We start from the raw sequence: 22,573 nt of genomic DNA, 5'->3' as shown, positions 1-22,573 counted from the left end.
GCGGGGCGCAGTGCCCGGCCAGGCCCGGCCCGGCTCCCGCCGCCTTTCGGTTTCTCTCTTCCAGGAAGGAAAAACACCGGCGGGGAACGGGGCCGCGCCGGCAGCCCCCCCCCCCCCCCCCCTCACCCCACCCCACCCCCCCCCCCCCCCGCCGTTTCCCCGTGCAGCGCGCGCGCACCGACTCGCACCCGGGCAGGGAGCGCGCAGCGCAGTCACACGCGCACCCAGGCGCGCGCGCGCGCGCGCGGGTGACGGGGTTGGCGGGCGGGCGGGTTGGGGGGGGGGGGGGGGGAGAGAAGAGCGGGAGCGATCGCGCGCCCTCAGAGGAGCGGCGGCGGCGGCGGCGCTGAGGAGAGGACTCCGGCGGCGGGGTGTCCCTGTCCGTCCCCCCCTCCTTCAACCGCCCCGGGCAGCTCCGCGGGCCGCGCCCGCCGCCGGGCGATGGTGGCGGCGGTGGCGGTAACTTCCCCTTGAGGAGACGGGCCGGGTCCGGGAGAAGAGCGGAAAGTGGGGAAAGCCCGAGAACTTCCCGTCCGCCCGCGCCCGCCCGCCCCGCCGGGCTTCGCCGTTTCCCTCCTGAGAGATGTCTGAGGCTCCTGCTCAGTGTTGCATCAAGGTAAAGCCCCGTCCCTCTCGTCTGTCCGGACCCTGTCAGCGCGGGACCCGGCGCCCTCAGGGCGGTGGGCGCTCTGTTTTGCCCGGGGTGAAAATAACTGTTTCTTCCTCTTCTTTTCTCCCCCCCCCCCCCCCCGTGAAGGGCGGTCGCGGGGGGGCCGAGGGTCGGGGTCCCCCCACGTTTAGCGGGGAGCGCAGCCCCCAGCCGTGGCAGCCGGGCGGCGGGCGGGAGGGGGTGGACACGGGGGGGGGGGGGGGGGACACGGACGCGGCTCCCGTGGGTTGTCAGCGCCGTGAGCCTGCCCCGGGGGGGGGGGGGGTCACACACACAGACGCACAGCAAAGCCGCCGCGGTCGGGATTTCGCGGCGTGGTTCTTCACGGCGGGAGCCGGCGGCTCGCTGGACGTTTGAAACCGAGACCCGGAGCCCGGCCCGGCCCGGTCTCCCGCGGGGCTGGCTGCCCGCCGTCCCCCGCCGGCAACTTTTCGCAGAAAAAGTTTCCTGCTGTCGGGGAGATGCAGCCGCTGCTGCTCCCACTAACAGTGGGTTGTGGGGCTTGCTTTTTCTTATTTGGCTTTTAATTTTTTTTTTTTTTTGGTTAATATCTGTATTATTTATTTTTACTCGCTACATTTCCTGGCGTCGCTTGCCCGTCAGCAGGTAGGGGAGTCAGGGCTGCGCAACCCAGCCCCGCTCTGCCAGGGCCCTGGGGATGTGTTTCTCCGTAGCTCGGCCTGTTGAAGAAGGGGTTGCCCCGCGAAGTTTCTCGTTTTAAGTGGAGGCGGTATGAAGCTGAGACAATGGAAACAAAATTGAGTTTCCTTTTTTGTCCAGACCCTTCCTATCTAGCCACCCGCTAGAAATAGTGCTTTCCTCTCTCCTTCCCTCACCCCTCAGTTTTGTTTCAATCATGCATTTTCTTCAGGAGTCGGCTTTGCCTTGTTGCCAGCCAGGAATCTCCCTTCTGCTCGCGACTAACTCTGCCCGAGTAAGAGTGCTTTAGCGGTTGTGTCTCCCTGCCTGGAAGGAAAAGGTGACTTCCAGACTCTCTCTAAGGGGAAGAGCCTGGAATAAACGCTTATTTATTCAGCTTAAAAGCATGACGCTTCTGCTTGTCCTGCGTGCGTGTGTGTGTATGTTTACGGTGGGAGTCTTGCGTTCTATATGGTGTGACCACAATTTGAAAACTTCTGGGTGTATTTTCTCTTGCTGAGTTAAATGTGATCAGGCCTGTGTCCCGTGAAGTCTCGTGGCTTAGAGAGTCTAGTTTGACTTTTCATAACACAGACGGACAAATTGGATAATGGGGTATTGTATGCGCGTTACAGTATGGCAAATGCTAATGCAGGCAAAATGTGTACAATTAACTAAGCAGATTCCTATATATGTAAAATGAAATATAACTACTCTTTTTTCTAGTAAACCCTGTGGAAAGGTAGAATGTGTTCTCTGGACAGAAGAACACAAATGAATGTCACGAAAAAGTAGTGTCGTATGAGTTGTGTTTCCTTGTTTTTGGCATGTGTCGTTCTGAAAATATGAGGCTGACTCCTGCTCTTATTGAAGTCAGCAACAGCACTGCTGTTGATTTCAGGAACAGTAAAACTGGTCCTTCCCTAACCTCGCTAAGGTACATTATAGAATTATACTGTAAAGGATCAGCTACATAGCAGAAGAGATAGAAGCGAACTTCTGTTTGAGTCTCGAAATGATTAAATGCCAAATTTTCATTACATTTAGACATATACTGGGAAACTGAATTTTTTTTTTTTTCTTGAGGTGACTAATTCTAAACATCGTGGTCTGAACTTATTTTTATTTTTTTAATATGTAGTTTGTTTGCATGCTGACCCTTGCAGTTATCTTTGTCTGAGGACAGAAACTCCTGTTACTGGCTTCTCTGTTGGTGATTATTTTAATAGTTTCAAATATAGAAAGTACATATTTTCAGACAGAAATGTAAATTCAAGTGATAGCCAGTCAAACCGTTCTGGGTAACTTTCTCTTCAGTTTTTCTAACTACCGTTGTTTTTTGGATGTTTGTTTCAACCAGGCAGAGTTAAAGGTGGCTGCGATCAGCAGCGGGATTTAAGAGGAGATGTTGAAATGGTAGTGTGATTGTACAAGTACGATTGATTATTTCTTCAGTGTGCCAGTCCGGCTCGCGGCACGGAGCGTGAGGTCGAGGCAGAGGAGCAAGCTCTGCACCGTACTCCAACTTCGCTGTTAAGTTGCTGTGTTGTTCTGAAAAGTAGCCAAGTATTGTGCTGTGAGGGTGTTGCAAAGTTTCATTAGGAGCCTGTGAACTGGAAGCGGTGGTGCTGGTGGATGTTTTTTGTATTTTTTTTTTTTTTTTTCTCCCTTCCTCCTCCAATATGGGGCAAGGGTACGTGCAGTAAATGCCACAGCAACTGGGGTGGTTAACCATGGAAAGCCTCAGCTGAGGGAGTGAAGGCTAGTGCTTTGTTTATGCCCAAGCTGCTCAGTGCACGATCTCCTTATCTCACCTTATTAGAGAAGCGTTCTAATAAGATTTAGGGAAACTTTGAGGAGGTGAAGTTATGGTTCATATTTAACTACTGGTAATCAATATAAACTTGCAGCAATATCTTGGTTCATGTCAAGTACTTATCAGTACGTATGTGCGATTGTATATTGATATGTGTTTGCTTTGCAGCAAGTATGTGTGCTTACATACATTAACCCTTTCTCCGAGAGAGGAGAAATGTAATGCTAATAACCTGATCTTGCCAACACTTGGTCGTGTGCTTGCCTGGCTGATGGCAAGAAGACCCGGTAACTCTAATTCTGCTGTTGTGGCAAGGAAGTTAAGTGTGTATGTAAGAGTCTAAAGCTGCAGAGGGATGTCATCGCTGGGGTTTAGAAAATAAGATCTTGGGGGTCAGAGATGAGCATGAAGATTGGACCCTCAGCGTTTGCTGCAACTTAGGGCACCAGCGTACTCTCTGCGTTAACCGATAGGCTTCGGGCTTGTGGCAGATTCCAGCCCGAGAGGGCCTGAGGGCTTTGACTCCGAGGTGGGTTGGGAAGGGATGTCTGGTGTGGTAGTTGTGTTGGGACACTTTTTTTCATCCCAGCTGCTGGGATGTCTACGTTGGTAGTAAACCTGTTCCTCTGATCCTGAGCCATAGTAGTTAGCTGATTATATTATTGTAAATACTACCATGACATTGGCACTTGTTGCAGTATTGGCAAGTGATCCTTACAGCCTCACCTCCCCCAGATGGGAGAACTGAGGCACAGGGAGAGTGTAAACATCTTGGCAAAGGCTTACAGGAGAGCAAAAGCTCAAAGGGAGGCAGGACTAGAAGTTTAGACACAGGTGATGATTTTTGCGATTAATTAAGGTCCATGTGGTGATGAGTTCTGTTTAAAACCTCACCTGGAGCTTTCTGATTGTGAGGTTCTCCTTATTTTTTTTCCTGAAATTATAATACCTTGGGAATATCACTGTGGTGTCATATGGAGGCTCAAAATTCAGCAGGCAAATAGAAGGGTCACAAAGGGCACAGTTTAATTTGTTTATTTTCCTTTTTATAAATCTGGCACTTTCAGTTGCTTAGTCTGATTTACCATGCAACCATACAAACAATTGTGCTGGCACAAGTGGGGAGTTGCAGGGAAACTAGAACTGGAAATATGGAGGTGGGGATCAGCTGCTTCAGCTCTCCCAAACCGGGGCTTCCCCGAGCCCAGGCTCCCTTGCCTGCGCCTGGCTGATGCTTGAGCCGAGAGTGCTTTCTGTGGGCAGCACTGAAGGCACAGAGCCTTCCTGTCAGCCGGGTTTCACAACTGACTCCAGTGGAGATTTTATGCAACTGTACGCTGGTGGATGTGAGCGCTTTCTCTTGCAGTGAGCTGTACGTGGTGGCCTTTGTGATTGCATGGGCACTGCAGGAGTCGGCACGGAACCCTGTAGCTCGAGGACTTGTCTCACTGGTGCTCATTCTGGATTCAAGGATGTACTTTGTAATCATTTAAAAAAAGGAAGAGTCAAAAAAGACTGATCATGTAAGCCGAAGGGCAGAGAATCAGCATAGTGTTTGAGCTTTCAATCTTGACTGTCTTTCCCAGACTTACTTAAAAATTAAGTAGTGCTTTATGTCTCCTAATACTTCATTGATGTTGTTTTTGCAAAGAGCTCTCTCCCACTGAAGGCTTCCCACGCTGAGGGACTGTTCAGCACCACGCAGACAGAATCCTGTTACCCTTAACCAAGGCTGAGTATCTGTTAGTGCAGAGTATGTTCCTTAATGTTTATTAGCCAACTTGTGTACTAGGAGGAGGATCCTTCTTCTGTTAGTGTCAATGACAAAACTCTCATTAAGTTCAGTGGGTGTAGGATTGAATGGGAGAAGACCAATGTTTAGAAGTACGTACTATTTAACACCTGATTAATCGCTTAACTCCTTGGCACCAGCTAAATTTAATCCCTCTGAAGCAAAATTTTACTAACACTGCCCCAATTAAATACTGGTCATTACTATTCACTGTGTCATTACAAGTTAAGTCAGTTTCCTGGGAGGCAACCCATTAAAACAGCAGCCCCAATCTGAAATGCCCCAATTAAACAGAGGATACTTTAATGATAATTTACATGCACATTGCACCTTGCATCTCAAAGTGCCTTTCGGAGGGAGGTGGCTAAGCAGCGCTCTGCTGATAGAAATGATGATAAGCAGGAGATGAAGTCTTGTACAGTTACACAGAAGTGACGTTTCTGCCTTTTAAAAAAGTTATCTGAGTCCTTGAATGCTTGCCTTATGAAGGCTTCTGACAAAAGCTTTTCTAATAACCTGCTTACTGAGAGAAAAGAGAGCTAAGGCAACCTGTGGTTTTGGCCAGTAGTGTGGTTCTGACCTACAATCCAAAAATTGGCTAATTTTTTTTTTTTTTTCCTTTGCATGTGTTTCTTCTGGAGTACTTGTGGTTCAGTGCCTTCAGGTGGGCATCCCCAGAGCAACAGCAATTCAAGAGCACGTGCTTCTGAAAATGTTATCTTTGGCCTTTGCTTTCCCTATCTGTGAAACAGGCATAAAATAATAATGAACTTACCTCTGCAGGGCAGTAGCGAGGCTTAGTATTTGTAATGCAGCATGGAAACAAGTTGTGTTTATTGCAGAAATCAGTGACAGAGTGATCTGATTTGTTCCTGGCTTTTTAGTTCACATGGTGTTTGGGGGGTGGCGGTAGTGGGTGTTTGGCTGTTGGCTTTTTTGGTAGGGGCCACCTACCTTTGATGAGCAGTTAGAGTGTGCAAGATATTACGGCTTCACCGTGTCCCAATGGCTGGATCAGCCATGCGTGGGCAGGGTAGTGTTTCTGTGCCTACGGCCTGCATTGAGCTTGGCTTTGGGAGGGCTGGGCGCACGGTGCAGGCATAGCTGTTCTGCCACAATCCTGCTCCTCCTGGCCCAGGGCAGGAGTGCCTGGGAGGGATGGCAGCCAGAGGTGGCTGCCAGAGCAATCCCCGCCGCCTTCCCTTGACCACTGTCCTTCCCAGGGCTCCCTGAAGCCAGATGCAGAGCAGGCTGCATACTCGGTTGTCCCAGGTGTTACTTTTTCCTTGGGGTAGGAAGGCATCCCTCTCTGTTAGATCAGATACACCTTCATCATCTACCAAGGGAGGTCCCACTAGCAAAGGTAGTGGCCAGTGGTCAGCAGCTAGCATTGTCACAGCAACTAATTTTTTGGGCTGATGTGTCTCTGTGCTTCCTGAGGCAAAGAGGCCACCCAGAACAGCCCATGGGTGGGATGTTCTGCTAGGCGGTTATGAAGAAGCCAAGCCAACCCCAGGTATGTGCTCAGGTCCAGCCTGAGCAGGGAGACCAGAAAGGCCGCCAAAACTCCTGTGCCTTTTACAGCAGAGTTGTGGCAATTGATTCCTGTAATTGTCAGTTATTTTTCTAGGTCTACAACCCAAGCCAAATTTAGACCCTATTGGTTCTGGTGTTGCTGAGTTGTCTTTAGGCAGTATTTTGTTGGAGCACAGAGGACAGCTATTCTCTTTATCTGCTTCTTTAGTAACATATGGAACTCAAGGCTAGATTATACTGGGGTTTTTTTGTTGTTTTTTTTTGTTGGTGTTTGTTTTTTTTTTGTTGTTGTTGTTTTTTTTTTCTTCAAAAAATGCCACTGCTGGCAGGAAAAAATGCAGAAAACTCCAGCTGAAGTTGAACTTGTTTACGGAATGTTTGGAGCAGTGCTAAATACAGGATTTTGAAAAGAGTTAAGCTTTTCACTGATAGATGGTATTGCTTCTCTTCTGTAATGCTCCTGAGCTCCAAAGTGAACTGGGTATAGCAATTAAGGAAAGCTATAAATGATTCTTCTTCTAAATTACTTTCTAAAGGTTATTCCTTGTTAAGCCACATGCAGTTTCTTTGCTTCAGTGTTGTTCTTGTACAGTTTGCAAACACTGCCATGGTTAAGACAGTCTGGAGAGAAAATGGGTATGAAAGAGAGAGAGATTCTCACTGCGGTATTTATGTTGGTGTTCTATGGAATGTTTGCACACGGAAATAAATAGCATTGTAAATTACTTTGAAGATGTGTATAATGCCAAGAGTAGTATTGGGTGTGACTGCAAGAGTTAAGTGTTAGTACAACTCCACAAAAATACTTTGAATGTGACAGCCGGGCTTTACATGTTAAACTATTAACAGCTGGCTAATATTAAATCCAGAATTTGGATTTTTAATTTTAAAATAAAATTAAATATTGTTATAAATAGGAACTATGAGTGATTTCTTGGTAGTGGGGTTTTTTTGTTGTTTGTTTGCTTGGGGTTTCTTGTTTGGGGTTGGTTGTTTTTTTGTTTGTTTGCTTTGGTTGTATGGTGTTTGGGTGTTTTTTTTTTTTTTTTTTTTTTTTCTAGCTAGCTCAGGTGATCAAGCTTGGAAATAACTTATTTTGAAGAGTCTTTAGAGTTTAATCTGGAGGAAAACAACTGGCTTCCAGTAAGGAGTATCCTTAAAACTGATGGAGTACAGCAGAGAGTGAGGTTCTGTATATAGTTTGTGTTCCAACAGAGTATGGCTGAAGTGATTTTTCCATTATGTCTTCAGTGGGATCCTCCAAAACATCTATTAACAGAAACCAGGAATGTTTTCTAAATGGTATGGGATTCTGTGGAAATCTAGGAGCTTGGAGTTCTACCAGATAAATGAAATGTTTAAAAAAAGTGCCAGAGATAGTAGTACTAGAATTCAGAAACAAATTTATCCAGTTAGTAGGGCCACAGCAAGGCATTTGATATCTGCAAACCGCATTTTCCTTTTCCCTTTCTCCTTTTTTTTCCTAAAAAAGGACTTCACATAAAAGAGGTTTCCATCATTGATGGAGCACTGTGAACCTCTGCTGATGTGCTTGGAGGTCAAATGGAGCAAACCCAGCATTACAGCAATATTGGGGAGCTCCTTCCCAATATCTAGGAACTCGTATGAGGTCTGTGTTGGGATTCCCCCCCATGACAGAAGTAATCCTTTTTTCTTCTGGTGGATTAGGACTGGAACGGTGAGTTCTCATCTTCCTACCTGCCCTGTGCTTTAAAACACGGGCAAAGCCAAGCCTTCTCAGACCTGCCTGGGAGTTGAGGTTAGAGGTGGTAGGGTGCGAGGAACCGGAGGCTCTGGGGTGAGGGTGTTGGTCCCAGTTATCACTGGAGGCTACCAGAAAAAAATGTTCCCTGGCAGATGGGTCCTCCCTGTCACATCCACATGAAGCTGCTTGGATATTTCCAGTGGGCACCACTGTGCAAGACCAGCTGCAACTTGAAGCCTGCAGAGCAGTAGGGGTAGCACTGATGGGCTGTTGTCAGCTGTGCCACTGCCTTTCTACCATGGCAGCTCTGGTCCCAGCAGCCTCACCTCAGCTCCAGAAGACCAGCTCCCTCCAGTTCAGAGCACCACTGTGCTCGGTTAGGCAGCCTGATGTAGGTACATGTAGGTGCCAGCTGCCTGATTGGGGCTGTGCTGTGACTGCGGAGTGATGGACCTGCCATCTCCCTGGAGGTGAGGAAATGAAGGGCTGAACTGTTTTCACAGAGGGATGAGGATGCACTCGTTCCTGCGAAGTCCCAGGGTGCCAGGAAGGGCACCACGTTGCAGGAACAGGAGTGCTGATGGGTGTAAAAAGATACTTCTCGGTTGGCAGTCTGAGTGGTTGCGTCACTCTCAAATGGCTTGAGCAAATGGATCCTCTGGAAGAGGACTCAGGGAAGACTGTGGGAGCGGCTTCCAGGGGAAGAAGGTTATGGGCTGTAAAATATTTCATGGCATGTGGCCTGAGATGTGTATCGCACGTTGCACAGTAAATACTGGGCTCAGACACACTGGAGATAGTGTCTTAGCAAGCTACCTCACACTAGCTGAGTCATCAGAGCCATCCATGACTGACCCTGCGCTGGCTTTTATTACCTCCCAACTGGGACAAATTACAACTTCTTTTAAACCTCAAAGTAAGAAGAGAGCGAATTAATAGCGTATGTGCAGCCAATTAGCACAGCCAACTGAACCATGTTGACGGGCAGTGCCTGAGTTTTGCAGGCTTGGTGAAGTGGGCAGAAAGTACGGTATTTTTTTTTCCTCTTCATAGTTTTGAATAAGGCTCTCTCATGGCTCTTCTGCTTAACAGAAACAGTGAGGTCTCTTTGAGCTGTTCAGTACTGTTTGCTGATAGACCTCCCAGAATTGGTCTGACAGCTGGGATTGTATTTTAGGAAATGATTTGATTGTTGAATAAAAGAGAAAACTGAGGTCAGTTTTTGATTTGGGGTCAAATAGGCAAATAAAACTCTAGTGGGAAAGGAGCAGGGAGTAAAATAGAAATTATCTGTATATTGCAGTTTGAATCTGTGCTGTGTATCAGTTCTGATTACAGCATGTTTTCTTGACTACTAGGAAGGTTTGTAGTGACACTGAAAAAGATGCAGAATTGAGCAGTGAAGTTGCCTGGCGAAACTTCCATAGGAAGAGAAACTACATTGCCTAGGACTCTTCGGCTTGGAAAGGAGCCTGCTGAGAGAGGTATAATAGAAATCTATAAAATCACACAGTAGTGTAGGGTGGGGAGCAATAATTTCTGATAGTACAAAACTAGAGCAGGCAATGAAATTACCAGCCAGCAGGGTTAAAACAAGCACTACTTCTATCTGTGTTAAATTATGGAACTCACTGCTGCAGGATGCTGTGGAGACTAAAAGTACAAATGGATTTAAAAAAGAGGGTAGAGGAATACAGGGAAGATATTAAGCCTAACAGCCTGTGTGGGGGGAAAAGAGCCCTATAATTACACAGGGGAAAGATTGCTTTTTCTGTCTGTTAAGCCTTTCCTGAAACAGAGACTTCTTGTCTTTTGGGGACAAGATCCCAGCCAAGATAGACTTGCTCTGATGATGTATAGGCATTCAGATGCTTCAATGTAAAGTTTTGCACCCTGGAAGGCTGGTCCTAAGTGCTTATTAGTCTCCTCCGGATTGTTTCCTAAGTCTCAGCCCCAGCAGTCTTGATTTCAAGAACACTAGTTAATTGTAAGAGGGAAGAGAGCTAAGGAAGGATTTGTGTCTGTGACTCAGAGATTTGTGAAGTCTGGATTGCTAGGACTAGCAAGAGATTGGCTTTGTTGCTTTAATTACCCAGATTCAAATGAAAGAGGGAAAAACCTTCAGGGAATACATGGAAGAGGAATTACAGATCAGCATTTGAAAAAGGGAAGTTTTCTGGTTATGGGGAAGAGACATTGTTTGCTTCTAGGAGCCAAATGTGGGCTGACCTATGCTTTTCCAAAGGTCTCCCAGTTCCCATTATCACCCATGTGAAATGTGTTCCTGAAGCATTAACTTTTTTTCACATATGTGACAAATGGTGTCCCAACCAGAGCTTGCAGCCATGGGCGTAAGAGTTGCTGCTTTCACTGCCAGGCCAAATGTTGCAAACAGTCACTGAACTGTCTAACTGGCTAGGAAATGCTGTCATTTGTACAGACCTTGCATCACACTTTGATTATGACTTTTTTTTTTTTTTTTTTAAATGGCAAACAGAAGAATGGTTATACAAAATCAATTCTGGTATTGTTTTGCATGTGTACTTTTTAGTTATTTTTTCCTGAAGAGAGAGAGATTCACAGTGTTGGATAGCCATTAAAAGATATTGATGTGCAGCTAAATATGGCCTTTAACTTAAATTTAGTTCTCCTTTCTGCTAATCCATACAATGTCCACAAGTATCTATTTAAGTAATTGGATAGCCTCTTACAGATTTAGTTAGGTTTTTATTTTGGAAAATAACAAATTACTTTATTTGCTGGATGATTGATTTTTTTTTTTTAATTTTATATACTGTTTATGATTAACTGCACTTGACTTTGCAGTGAAAGGTAATTACAAGTGCAGTGTCCCCCATCAAAACCCTGAGCATTAAAAGCAGTTTAAAAAAAAAAAAAAAGTTTTGATAATTGTACATGAAAAGGAAGTATCTGGTATGTTTTGAGGTAATATTATGTATTAAATTACAAGCTTTTTTATTAAGCTAATGAAATATCTTTTTTTTTAATTGCACTAATTGTTTCTTGTCATGCTGTTCTAGTATTAGTAGATTTTGTTCCCTCACCCCTCATTTTTATTTGTTGACTGGAGGAAGAAAACAAGCGTCCGGTTTCTGCAACTCCAAAGCATTTTCCAACTTTGGGTAACTAGTCATTGTAATGAACTAATTGACTAAACTGAAAGAAGAAAATATTCTCTCTGTATCTGTTGCCAAAAGCTGGCTTGGCTCTTTGTCAGGCTCGGGCTCTAGGTGTATAATAGTGGGTCCCACTCGTTCGAATGGTAGGACTTTCTTTTATGCTTTGGCATAAAGTTTTGTAGGTCAAGGTTTGGCTTTGCAAACGAGGGGAAGCCATCACAGATGTAGAACAAGCCTCCTGGTTCCTTACAGTATTAGTGCTCCTGGAAAAAAAAGGCTCTGAAGAAACAGGTTTTAACTTGCATCCTGTAGTAGAGGTGTCTGTATATTTTCTAAGATACTCAAAAGTCTCCGTTAGCTCGATGTTTTAATATGTTTGTTGTCACAGCCAGTTCCCTGTGAGGTAGGGAACTGGGATTGCCCCGCTTCACAGATGGGGAGGAGAGGGGCTTCATGTAGTCTCTTGGTACCTATAGCTGCAGCAAAATAATGCTGTGCTCTCTCAATGCCGTCTCCTTGGGTCCTTTGCCAGCTGCCTGTGTGGGACTCTCCCTCACTATTTGCTTGGTAGATGATACTGTGCTTAGGCTGGCCTGTCCCAACACTCATGCTTGCCCTTCTTGCTTGCCCTTCCTGCTTGCTGTGGTGAGAACTTCCCGGTCCTACTGTGTGTCCCTAGGAGGTGAAGAGTTATGTCACCATCACTTCAGCCAGTCCAATTATAAGGTGAACTTAAATACTGGTGAAAGAGAGGGCTAGTTTCCTTCAGTCTAGACTGGAGTTTCCTAATTCCCTGTCCATTTTCCATCAGTGGTCCAAGAGCACTCTGTCATATGTAAAATATTAATTCAGCTGTATGGGCCTTGGCCTACTTCTTGTTGAAAAAGAGGAAGAAAACCTCCCCCAAACAACAACTGAAGTTCTGTCACTTTCTTAACCTCAATTAAAAAATAAATGTAGGTAGACCCAGGTCGTCAGCAGGTGGTTGGCACAGCAGTGAAGAAAGTGTGAATTGAAGACATCGAGATAGCTCCTTCAATGATTTGCGTACAAAGGACACTGAGCAGCTGGTCTGGAGTAGAGCTTAGTTTTAGAGCATGTTTAAATTTAAGCATTATAGAGAGGAAATGCATATTTAAATTTTCATCTTCTAAAGAGGAAAAAAAACCCAAACCCAACAAAACCCAAAATGAATTAAGGAAATTAATTAGAAGACGTGGTTAGAATGATAACTTTTGGGGATGGAGGAAGTTCCATTTTTGCGTTGCTTTCTATGTAACACCTGAGATACAGAGCCAGCCTGAACAGTTTTGACTGGTCAGCAAAATTTTTCTTGCCCACTGTTCAAATTACTTGCTCACGAAAATGAATGGCTTGGTTGGTATCTATGCTTCTGGAAATAAAATAATTACATATACTTGAAAAATAGACATTTTTTGTTCAGAATTTGTCCCTGTGGGTTTTCTGAGAAAACTTCTTATCGTAGCCTTGAAAGCTCCAACAAACTGGTTGCCTGCAGGTTTTTCTAGACACATGCTGGTGGTGATAAGAGTCCAGGTGAGCAGTCCTGCACTTCAGGCTTGGAGCTTCTGTCTTGATTTCTACCAGAGCTCCCAGAGTATGGGGCTCTCAGCCCACCCACCTTCACAGCCAGACACACAGAAATGTAAAGATACTCGGCCCTGCTGCAAGATGTGAGTTTGACATGGGGTGGCTCTCTATGCCCTGTAGATAGGGAGCTGTTTGTACCAGAGATCTGGTATCTATATTTCTATACTCCTACTCTAAGCTATGGGACTGGAGGTTAGTGGAGGAAGGAAAGCAGGAGCCAGAGATATCGTACGGGATTGAGAGTGAAGGAATTAAGAAGTGAAGGGGACGAGTCTGCTGTGGCAGCAACTGCAAGCAACCGGGCCCATTGCAGACTCCTGTGGAAATCATAAAAAATTGCTTTAGCAGGTCATGAGAGGCAGACGCAGGCAGAAGCTGAATTGGGAAGGGTTATTTCTCATTGTATGGGAACAGGGAGGATCAGGTGGAAGCATCCGGCAGTTTTAAAGAGGGCGAAAGTATGTTTTCACACAACATACAGTGAGGTTACCGAACTTGCTGCCAGGAGTTGTAATGTAGGGCCAACAGGCAGTTGGTTTCAAAAGACAGTTCATACTGGATGGATCTGTTTGGGACCATTAATTGCAAAGATACAGCTGCAGTACTTGGCCCAGAAAGCCCCTAACCTGTGGGTTGCTGGGGGGTGTGTGCAAAGGAGAGTTTATTCCTTGTGCTATTACCCTGAGCATTTCCTGATTGGTGTTGCTGGAGAATGTGGTACTAGCTTAGACAGACCTTTGGGCTGACCAGATGTACTGTGTTTTTCCATTTTCATTTAAGGGTTTCATACCTTGGTGCTGGACTCTCTACAAATGCCTCTGACAAGTGGAAAAATAACAGTTGAGAAAACCTCTCATGTGAATCAGACCTTCTGCTCTGTTTCTTGATCTTGTTGTGATGTTTCCTTAGCAGAGGTAACCTGACCATCTGAAATTCATGAGACGAATGTTCTTCAGGTTATGAAGGACTTCTTAGTGAATTTTCTTCGGGAAAATTCTTGGGGATTTTCCTGTCCTTGACTCTCCTCTTGGGCTGTGACGCCATTTATTGGCATAAAGTGCCCTGACCTATTTTATTTCTCTAGGTTTTTCCCAAGATTTGGCTGACAGAGGATGGAAAAAATAATTAGATTCTTAGATAATTCAAATGCTACGTGCTGTGTCAGCCACACCTCTTGATGGCTGATAAGAGACAAGTGAACACAGTTCCTTGCAAGACAAGGATGCGTTTATTTGGATGGCACAAACACGTAACTGCATGACTGTGTGGCTGATGAACAGGTGTTATACAATACAGGGACAATTCCAGCACTTCCATTAATTTATTCCATCAGCATGCCTGAAACCTGCTTTGGAGTGACTATCTTGATTTGGTAGTTCAATCTCTTTGCCTTTCAATCCCTGACTCTTCTTTTCAAGTTCCTAATAGCTGAGAAAATTGAGGAGGAAGTGTTGTTTACTGAGTGCCTGGACTTCATTTTTCTACACATAATGATTAAGCCAGCAGACAGGACCTTCTCGTGGGACCCTGTGTACACCAGATGTTTTTCTTCAGTGCAAGGTGAGCTGTTTCTCAAACTATGCTTGTCCTGTGCTAATGCAGTTAGTGGACAATTAGAACTAGAAACTGGCTATTAGACAATTAGAACTAGCTGACTAAAGGAGAAAAAAACCCCACCTGCAAATGCTTGTGTGTCCTTTATCAAGCCCCACATCTAGAATGGTGTCCTACAGCAGACAGATACCATAGCAGCTTTCTCTCATGTGGTACATACTTCCCTGTCTTTAGGCTGAACTTAGTTGTGATGTCTGTGCTGTATAGCCTGCTCACCTTTAACTGTCTCCTGAGGTCCTGTCCCACCGCACCAGCTTGAATGGTCCCTCTGGGGACAGGCTCTTCCTTTGTGGTTCCCAAGTGCTGACTATAGAGCCTGAATGTCTGTAGATGTTATACCCACTACCAACACAGTAAAAGAGAAGCAGAATTTCCCCAAAGATGCTGATAGCTGAAGGAATTCTGTTTTCCCAGTGTTAAACACAAGGAAGTTAGTTCTATCATTCCATACAAAAGTGAATTAAAGTATGTCTGTGTACCACGTGCAGAGTCTGGACATGCACTTTCCTAACCCAGTGTGCAAGCACAGCAGTAACATGATCCTGTGACCACTGACTGTATTATTTGCCCAGGTTTTGTAGATCATCTTTAATTTCTTACTTACTGATATCCTACCTATTTGCACTCAACTACTTAACTCCTGAATTTCAGACTCAGGCTTTGGGTATTGGTATGGTTCATGGTGCTGCAAGAATGGGTGCAGGAATGCCACCTGTGGACAGATGAACAGTTAACAATGCACTCTTGAATGCAGCCTCGTTTTAGGCTGGTGAAGCAGGGCTAAATTTTCTCATGCCTGCCTTTTCCAGTGCTCATCCTGCCCCTTTCTCACATTTCCAAACAGATAGCCTATTCGTTCATGCACAGTCACCACGCTGGGTTTTCCTTCAGGTTTGTACCTCAAGTTTTACCTCGCCTTTGACATGTTTGAAGCCACAGTCCTTAAAAGTGGTGGTGACAAGGCTACTGGGAAAACACAGCCCTTGGAGATTGCAAAGTCCTTTTGTTCTTCAAGTCACTTGAAACAGGAGCTAAATGATATGTCTGGTTTTAGAAAGCAGCAGTATTCTATCTGATCTTGTCCTTCCAGTGGAAAAAAAGGCGAGGGTTTGATAATCTATATGGCAGTACAGTGCTAAACTTGGAGTGATTTAGACCGTTAATGGAAAGTACTTTAACTTTGATTTCTTAACAGTGTGTCAGATGAAAGGATAATCTTAGCCTGTCTGATTTCCCATTGCTGCTGGCTTGCATAGCATCTGCCTAAAATGAAAAGGCAGTGCACAGATCCCAGTGTGCAAAAGTAGCAGGCTGCTCGCGTGGCCATGTCGTTAACTTCCTTCCCTCCATTTCTCGATCTCAGGTCTCACTGCTGTCCATTGTTAATTATTCTGGCTGTGGGCTAGTTAAGAAGCCCTGAAAGCCAAACATTTTTCCAGGCACAAGTCATTTGTGCCAAGATGTTTGTTTTTCTCGTGGCTAACTAGTGCCTAGCTTCCTACTGTTTTGCCTCATGTATGCTCTGTCACTCTGTAACCATTTTCACAGGTTAAGAGTATTCTCCCTAAACTCTGCCCTATCTGTTGCTGTAAAGTGCATGTAGGAGGTCGTGGACTATATTGCCAGGCTATGCTATAACCTGTTTTCTTTTGAAGTACAGTGGGATTTGGCATCATAAGAGGTGAGGCTCTTTAAGCATGATATGAAGAAGAGTCCTGCTCAAGATACGGTGAGGCAAGTGAAAATTGTGACTTGAGCAGGGATCCTGGGTCTTCATCCTAGGTTGAGCCTGCTAGTTCCTGAATTCTTCTGTAGCGTCGCTGTACAATACTGTCATACCATCCTTCCCTGCCTCCGGCACTGTCTCTGTGAAGGAGTATTTGCCCGTATCCAACTTTGGGCTGATGTGAAACTGGTTACTTCTCTGCAGGTTTTTAACCATTCTTTAAAGCCACTGCAAAAGTGCACCATTGTTATTTTGCTGAAGAAGCAGTTTGATGAGACTCTTAATTCAAGATAAGGTGGTAGTATGCTGAAAAAATCTTGTCCCACCCTTCCCCTTCCTCCTCCCATGGGCTGGCACAAATGTTTGGACAGACGTACGCTTGATAGGGCAGCAGATCTGGATTAAAATGAACAGCTTGTGCTAGCGCAAGGCAGAGCATGATGTGGAGGTGGGAAGAAGCAGCTGGGAACATGAGGAGGGCAGGACACGTTTTTTCAGTGGCGGTGCCAGTTGATCTGGGATTAAAGTGTTGATGAAACTCAGAATAAAGCTTTGGCCAGATCTGTGTTCCCTGACATCAGAACCAAAGCTTTTAAAGATTCACACCTACTTTCTTTACAAGAACTGTTCCTTTAGGCTAGATAGAGTAGCTACAGGAAAAGTGGTCACTGGTTCAGGAAAACATGGTGGTTCTTGTGCCGAGAACCCATCTCTCCTTTTCTTATTCCATCAGACACCAAGGATCTGAAGCAGCATGGTTTGTTCTTCTAGTGTGAAGGGTAGAGCTATTGCCTGGATGAATGAGCCTTCTGGTATCAGTGTGAGGCCCCACTGCTGTCATCTGTGGACTTCCAACTGTGCTATGGCTTGCTTTGCATTTCTGAACACACCTTGGCTGTGCCATTTAGGTTTAATTGTAGGAGAATGCTGCTTTAATAAAAGGAGGCAGTTGCATGTATTGAGTCTTCGAGATAGACTGAGAACACTGAACGCCAAACCCCCCACTTTCATTGCAAATTTATGCTGGTCTGTATCGCTGATGCTGACAGACGGTCTGGACCTGTTTAACCATGCAGCGAAGTGTGAAGCCTCTCTGGGTCAGGGGAGGAAGTTTGTCCCACATGCCTAATCTAGAGGTCATTTCAGAGTTTCAATTATCTATCAAAATTGTGTCCTCAAAACATGCAAACACGGAAGCGATATGTTCAGTCCATAAATGCTAGCTCTTTATGAGCCATGCTTACCGCAGCTTTCCTGGGAACTTGGTATATATGGCTTGTATTGGATTTGGCATGAAAGGTATTTGTGGCATCCTTTCTATAGAAAACTAGGCCAGCTCATAGATCTTGTTTTATTTTTCTTATATTTTCTATGTTGGCCTTGTGACATGGTTATAAAAATATGCCAGCCTGGTGCATATACTCATTATCCTGGACAGGGAGGATAGTCTTGGGTTAAAGGTACTGTAAAGAGATACAGGAGGTTTTATAGTTCAGTCCTTGTTCTGCCACTGCGTTCTCTGTGACCTTGAAGTCATTTAATGTGATTGCCCCTCCATAAAGTGCTAATGCCTAGCAAAATGGAGTCAGATCGCTGGTGGAAACTGCTTGTACCTCTGTAATACAAATAAGTAATAATGATCTTGCCCTAACCCCTTACTGGGATGATTAATAATTGCAGAATTATTGGCATTAGGACACAGGATTTAACCGGGTTTGATTTTGGATAGTTTGCCTTTTTTTTTTTTTTTTTTTTTTAAACTTCTGCTTTGAACTCTATCTGAAGAACTCCTAAAGATACCACTGTGTTGGTTGATGCATAAAAGGAGGCCTGAACCATGCCTAGGATAATGAACTCAAAATTTAACAAAAATTAAGATTAAAATCTGCACAGTGTAGAACTGCTGAGCTATCAGTTTGGTATTACCTGGGCACTGGCGATTTGGGTAGATTTTAGTGAAATGGTTCCTTCTGGCTGATAGCAGCTTAGATGATTGTTGTGGTGAAGACTTGAGAAATTCTCCTCCCTCTTCCAAAGTTACTTGAAAAACTAAAGAAACTTCTGCAGTTAAAGAAGGAAAAAAGTTACTCTTCAAGACCCAAGTATTTACCAGAGGTTATAAGACAATTGTGTTTTGTTGGACCTGATCTCTGTGCTCCACTGAGTTCAAGAGGATTTGGCTGAAGCCCACAGTGATAACTGAGCAAGAGGTAGAACTGATAAAGGAAAACTCATTATTAGTCAGTGGCACTGACCATAATGAAAGCTGATCAAGAGACAGATTTTGTCACACAGGTAACATCACTACTTTTAATTCATTTTCTGAAAGTTCGAATGGAAGGGAAAAAGAATGTCTTTGGTTTAAAAAAAACCCAAAACAACAAACCCTTAGAAGTGTGGTCAGATTCCTAGGGATTTGTTAACTGCAAGGTCAGTTTGTCTTTTTTTTTAATTACTATTGTTTTTTATTTTGAGGTATTCTCATACAAAGCAAAATGACTCAGCATTTCAGAACTCCATTCAACAGCACCAAAAATAGGAAATAATGGTACAGAGTAGCACTTCCCCGCCCCCCCCCCCCCCCGCCCAGAGAGGCTGCTAAGAAGCCATGAGCGAAGTCCATTGCATCTCTTTAACCAGTGTTTTATATCTTACCTGTGACACCTGCATGGCAGGCAGATGACAAACCCTCCAGATCCTTTTGTTCTTGACCCATCCACCCAGCTACCTCTCCGTATCCCATGTCCAGTCTCAGGTAACACTGATGACCACCTGAAACTGTGCAGATGCTGTATCTCTTGAGCCTGCGTGATGTCTCTGACAGGCAGCCTGGTCGGGGAGGGAGGCAACTCGCTGACATTTCTTGCTCCCAAACAGTGGGTAGCACTGATGCTGTTGCTTCTCTGCAGCTGCAAGAGGTGACTTGCCGTCTGATTACCTGTCTCCTGCCCTGCACCAGCTCAAGACTTTGCAACTTGAGGCTCAACAGATTTTAAGGCTGACCTTGCCCGGATGAGTCATCTGTGTTTGATGTGTGTGCAGTGTTGATGGGAGAGAAAGGAGGCAGGGATACTTGCTGGCTGCGATACAAGACTGCTTTCCACTGCCCTGTCTCAGTGCATCACATGGAGGCATCTTTTCCTCCCAAGCCTCTGCATTGCCTGCAAGTTGGAAAACTCACTGGGCTCACAAACTGAGGAAGGATCTATATTCCCCCCACCCCTGCAAAATGTAAAACATTCAGAACGTCTCAGACAACTATGAAATTGGAGCAGGAGCTACTTCATTAGTTTGGTTGACAGCTATTCACCTGTCTTCCATTCATCTGGCTATTATTTTATTACCAGTTCCTTGTGTGTACTGTGATTGGAAAACTCCATTTGTTGTTATATCCCTTTCAGGTTTATTTAAAGTGCTTGTCTGTCTTGGTTTTGTCTCTTGTCCCATCTCAGAGATGTGATTTCCTCTTTCTTCTACCACCCCTTGCCGAACACCTTGCACCGTACAAAGGTACCTGGGTGCCAAGGTAGACTAGTAGTACTGTAGACCTGTTCAGCATGGACTGAATGGATAACAGACAGTGAAGAGGTCCAATGCTGAATGTTTTTGGTTTGCTTAATTTAAAAAAGGAGAGAAGCCTTAGCTAGAACACTTCCCCTGTGAATAGATAGCCATTAGCTCTTGGAACATTGTAATTGCCAGAGAGAACTCCTAAATATCTGAGAGCGAGGTTTTTATTTTTTGGGGGTGGAAACAAATTACACAAGAATGGAAATCCTTGATGTAGAAAAGTAGCTTCCACACTAGTCCTGCTGAATGGCTGTGCATTGCCCTCCCTGCTTCTCTGAACCAAGTCCTGCCAATGCTGCTGCATCACTGATAGTGTGGACTCTCAGCTCTGTTAAGGGACAGCAGCTCTGACTTGACAGTCAGCTCCCAGGGATTACTCCCTTCTTTTTCTAGGCTGAAATGGTCAATGTTTGTCACCTTGTTTGAGAACAGGCACTTTCCAAGCTGTAGCAGCTGTTTGTACAGAATCTACATGCCTCTTAGGTTATTTGAGCAGCTGGACAGAGGATTTTGGAGCTGCCTCTGCTGGGCTTTCTTAAGTTTTAGAGAGTCATTTTTGTTGGATCCATCCTTGAATTAGATCAGCTCAAGCAATGTTATTGTGCAATTTTTACTTGGGACCAGTACAGCAGACAAGGAAAGGTGTGTGTATGTGTGTGGGAGGATGTTTTCAGCCCTGTAAATAATAATCTCCAACTCTTCACAGGTCACTTCTTTCCTTCCTCTCCCATTACTCCCAAGGATTATTACTGCATGTTTTACTGGTGAGATGAGGTTTCCTTCGGAAATTAGGTGCCAATCTGAGCTTCACCCAGAAGCTTCATGAAAAGGTGGTTGAAGTGCTGGGGGAGGGAGCTCCCTTTGAGGATCTTCCCTTGCCTGTGGAGTATCCCTGTGAAGAACTGTAGGTTCTTAAATGCCTTGAGAAAGGGCAGGGGGATAGGTTCCTGGAAGAGTTTTCTTTCCCTGGGGGACCCCTGAGGAATTTTGCTTGCACTTCTAGCCACTTTGCGGTGAGTACAAATGCACCTCGCTCTGCACTTCTTGGAACTGGGGCTCACTCACCACTTACATCTCAAGTAGTGGTGCTGCGTGTTTTTGTGTACCCCTCCTGAATCCCATGGACCTGTGGTTGTGGTGGATTTTTGGCCACCTGTGGTTTGAAGCAGGGTTCCTGAGGACTCTGTGTGTGTGTATAGGAATAGCAGATTAGAAAATGAGAGGTTGAGAGGCTCAAAAAGCTTCCTGAAAGTGTGGGAGTACAGCCCAGAGAAAGGAAGAGAAATCTTTTTGAAGCTGTATCAGTGCTTTACACAGACAAGAATAGCAGACAGAGCGTATTGACAGAGAGGTCTGGGGATAAATGTGGCCGTGTAGCAAAGTGTTAGTGCCGTAAAAATCACCACTGTCCACTAGCGAAACAAATTCTTCCAGCATTAAGTGCAGTTCTACTGGTATGGTTGGGTCCACAGTATGCACTTCTGCTGGCGTAGCTATGTTAGTCAGACCTGATGGACATTGGTAGGTCTGCACGTGTCTGTAGTGTACATGCACCCCTTCTAAAAATTGTGGAGGAGGTGTGAGGAACAACTGAGATCACGTCTTGTGACATGCACTGCCCCTGGGAGGAGAGAAGAGATAGCTGCGTATTCTCCTATTGCAGATCTGTAATGTGTATGGTTCATGCTAGGTACTGGTCCATTGGTGCTTGGATCCTTCCTCCAGCTCGTATAAGGTCCTTCCCGAGAAGGATTAAACTCCTTGCCTTAAAGCCTGTAGTGGGTGGTAACCAGGCCTTGTGTCTCTGATAGAACAAGGCCCAGCTTTTGTTTTATGTTTCAGCCACGGTTTCCAAAAGCTTTACAAAGCGAATCAGTGTAATTTCCTCTGTTTTTCTAATGGGGAAACTGAGGCAGAGGGGAGCAGTGGTGAAAAGGGAACAGTGTATTTAGCATCTGCCATCCTAAGGTAGCAATAGCAACCTGTTTTGTTCTAGCCCGGTGCTTTGGGCACTTGTTCAATAACACATTCAAGCACATGCTTAATGATAAGCATGGCAATAGCTCCCTTACCATTCCCTCTTTTCAGAGCATCGTGAGCAGTACTGCTCACTGAACCCAAACTGCAGGGCCGTTCCCACTTATGCCAACCCATTAGCATCACCTAAGCTGTCAGCCAGGAGGTGGTTGTATTTGCTGGTGTGAAGGATGTCAACATCTGGCCTGTAGAACCTGTCTTATCATTAAGGATGCAGGAGATGGAGCAAAGAGTCATCTTTACAGTGAGGAAGCATTACCAGTTGGGTTGCAGGAGATGGAGACAAACAAACTTGTCCTGACAGTTGGCTCTTGGATTGAGCTGACTTGGAAAGAAACTCTTGAACCTCCAGGTGGGCTCAGAACAGTCACACAGAGGAAGTACAGGGTCACCAAGCAAACACTTTCATACAGCAGTGTCATGACCCTTGCTATTCATGTCTTGAGCATTTAAGCGATGTAGTACCTCTGTTTAAAAAAAAACCCCAACAACCTAAACCAACAACAAACTCCAAACCAAACGAGTAATGACTGTTCCAATACCTCCACTTGCCTGTCTTCAAAGAGGGCTTCAGCCTTCACAATTGTCCTGGCATAAAATGTTTCACGATCATGATAAGAGGCAGACTTAGGTCAGCGTTGGAAGCTGCTTTAATGAACCCCAAGGTTTGACAGCTGACGTAGCTTTTGTAAGAGC

General features: G+C 45.1%; 1 protein-coding gene across 4 annotated transcripts in view; it reads left to right on the top strand.

The window, feature by feature from the left end:
- The first annotated feature begins 272 nt into the window (after positions 1 to 272).
- The window catches only part of ETV6 (ETS variant transcription factor 6), a 140,710-nt gene continuing 118,409 nt past the window's right edge, over positions 273 to 22,573 (top strand). For 2 of the 4 annotated variants that reach the window (XM_030041005.2, XM_030041004.2), the window contains exon 1: positions 274 to 616. In XM_030041005.2, coding sequence (XP_029896865.1) covers positions 584 to 616 — 33 coding nt within the window. In that variant the 5' untranslated portion in view covers positions 274 to 583. Of the gene's footprint in view, positions 617 to 1,541; positions 1,605 to 14,471; positions 14,491 to 22,573 lie in introns of those variants that run through there. The other 2 variants (XM_041129502.1, XM_030041006.2) reach the window with 2 other exon arrangements.

This window comes from Aquila chrysaetos, chromosome 17, assembly GCF_900496995.4.
Source record: "Aquila chrysaetos chrysaetos chromosome 17, bAquChr1.4, whole genome shotgun sequence".
NCBI lineage: Eukaryota > Metazoa > Chordata > Aves > Accipitriformes > Accipitridae > Aquila > Aquila chrysaetos.
Note: the sequence above shows the minus strand (reverse complement) of the source record. Positions and strands in the feature narration are given on the sequence as shown.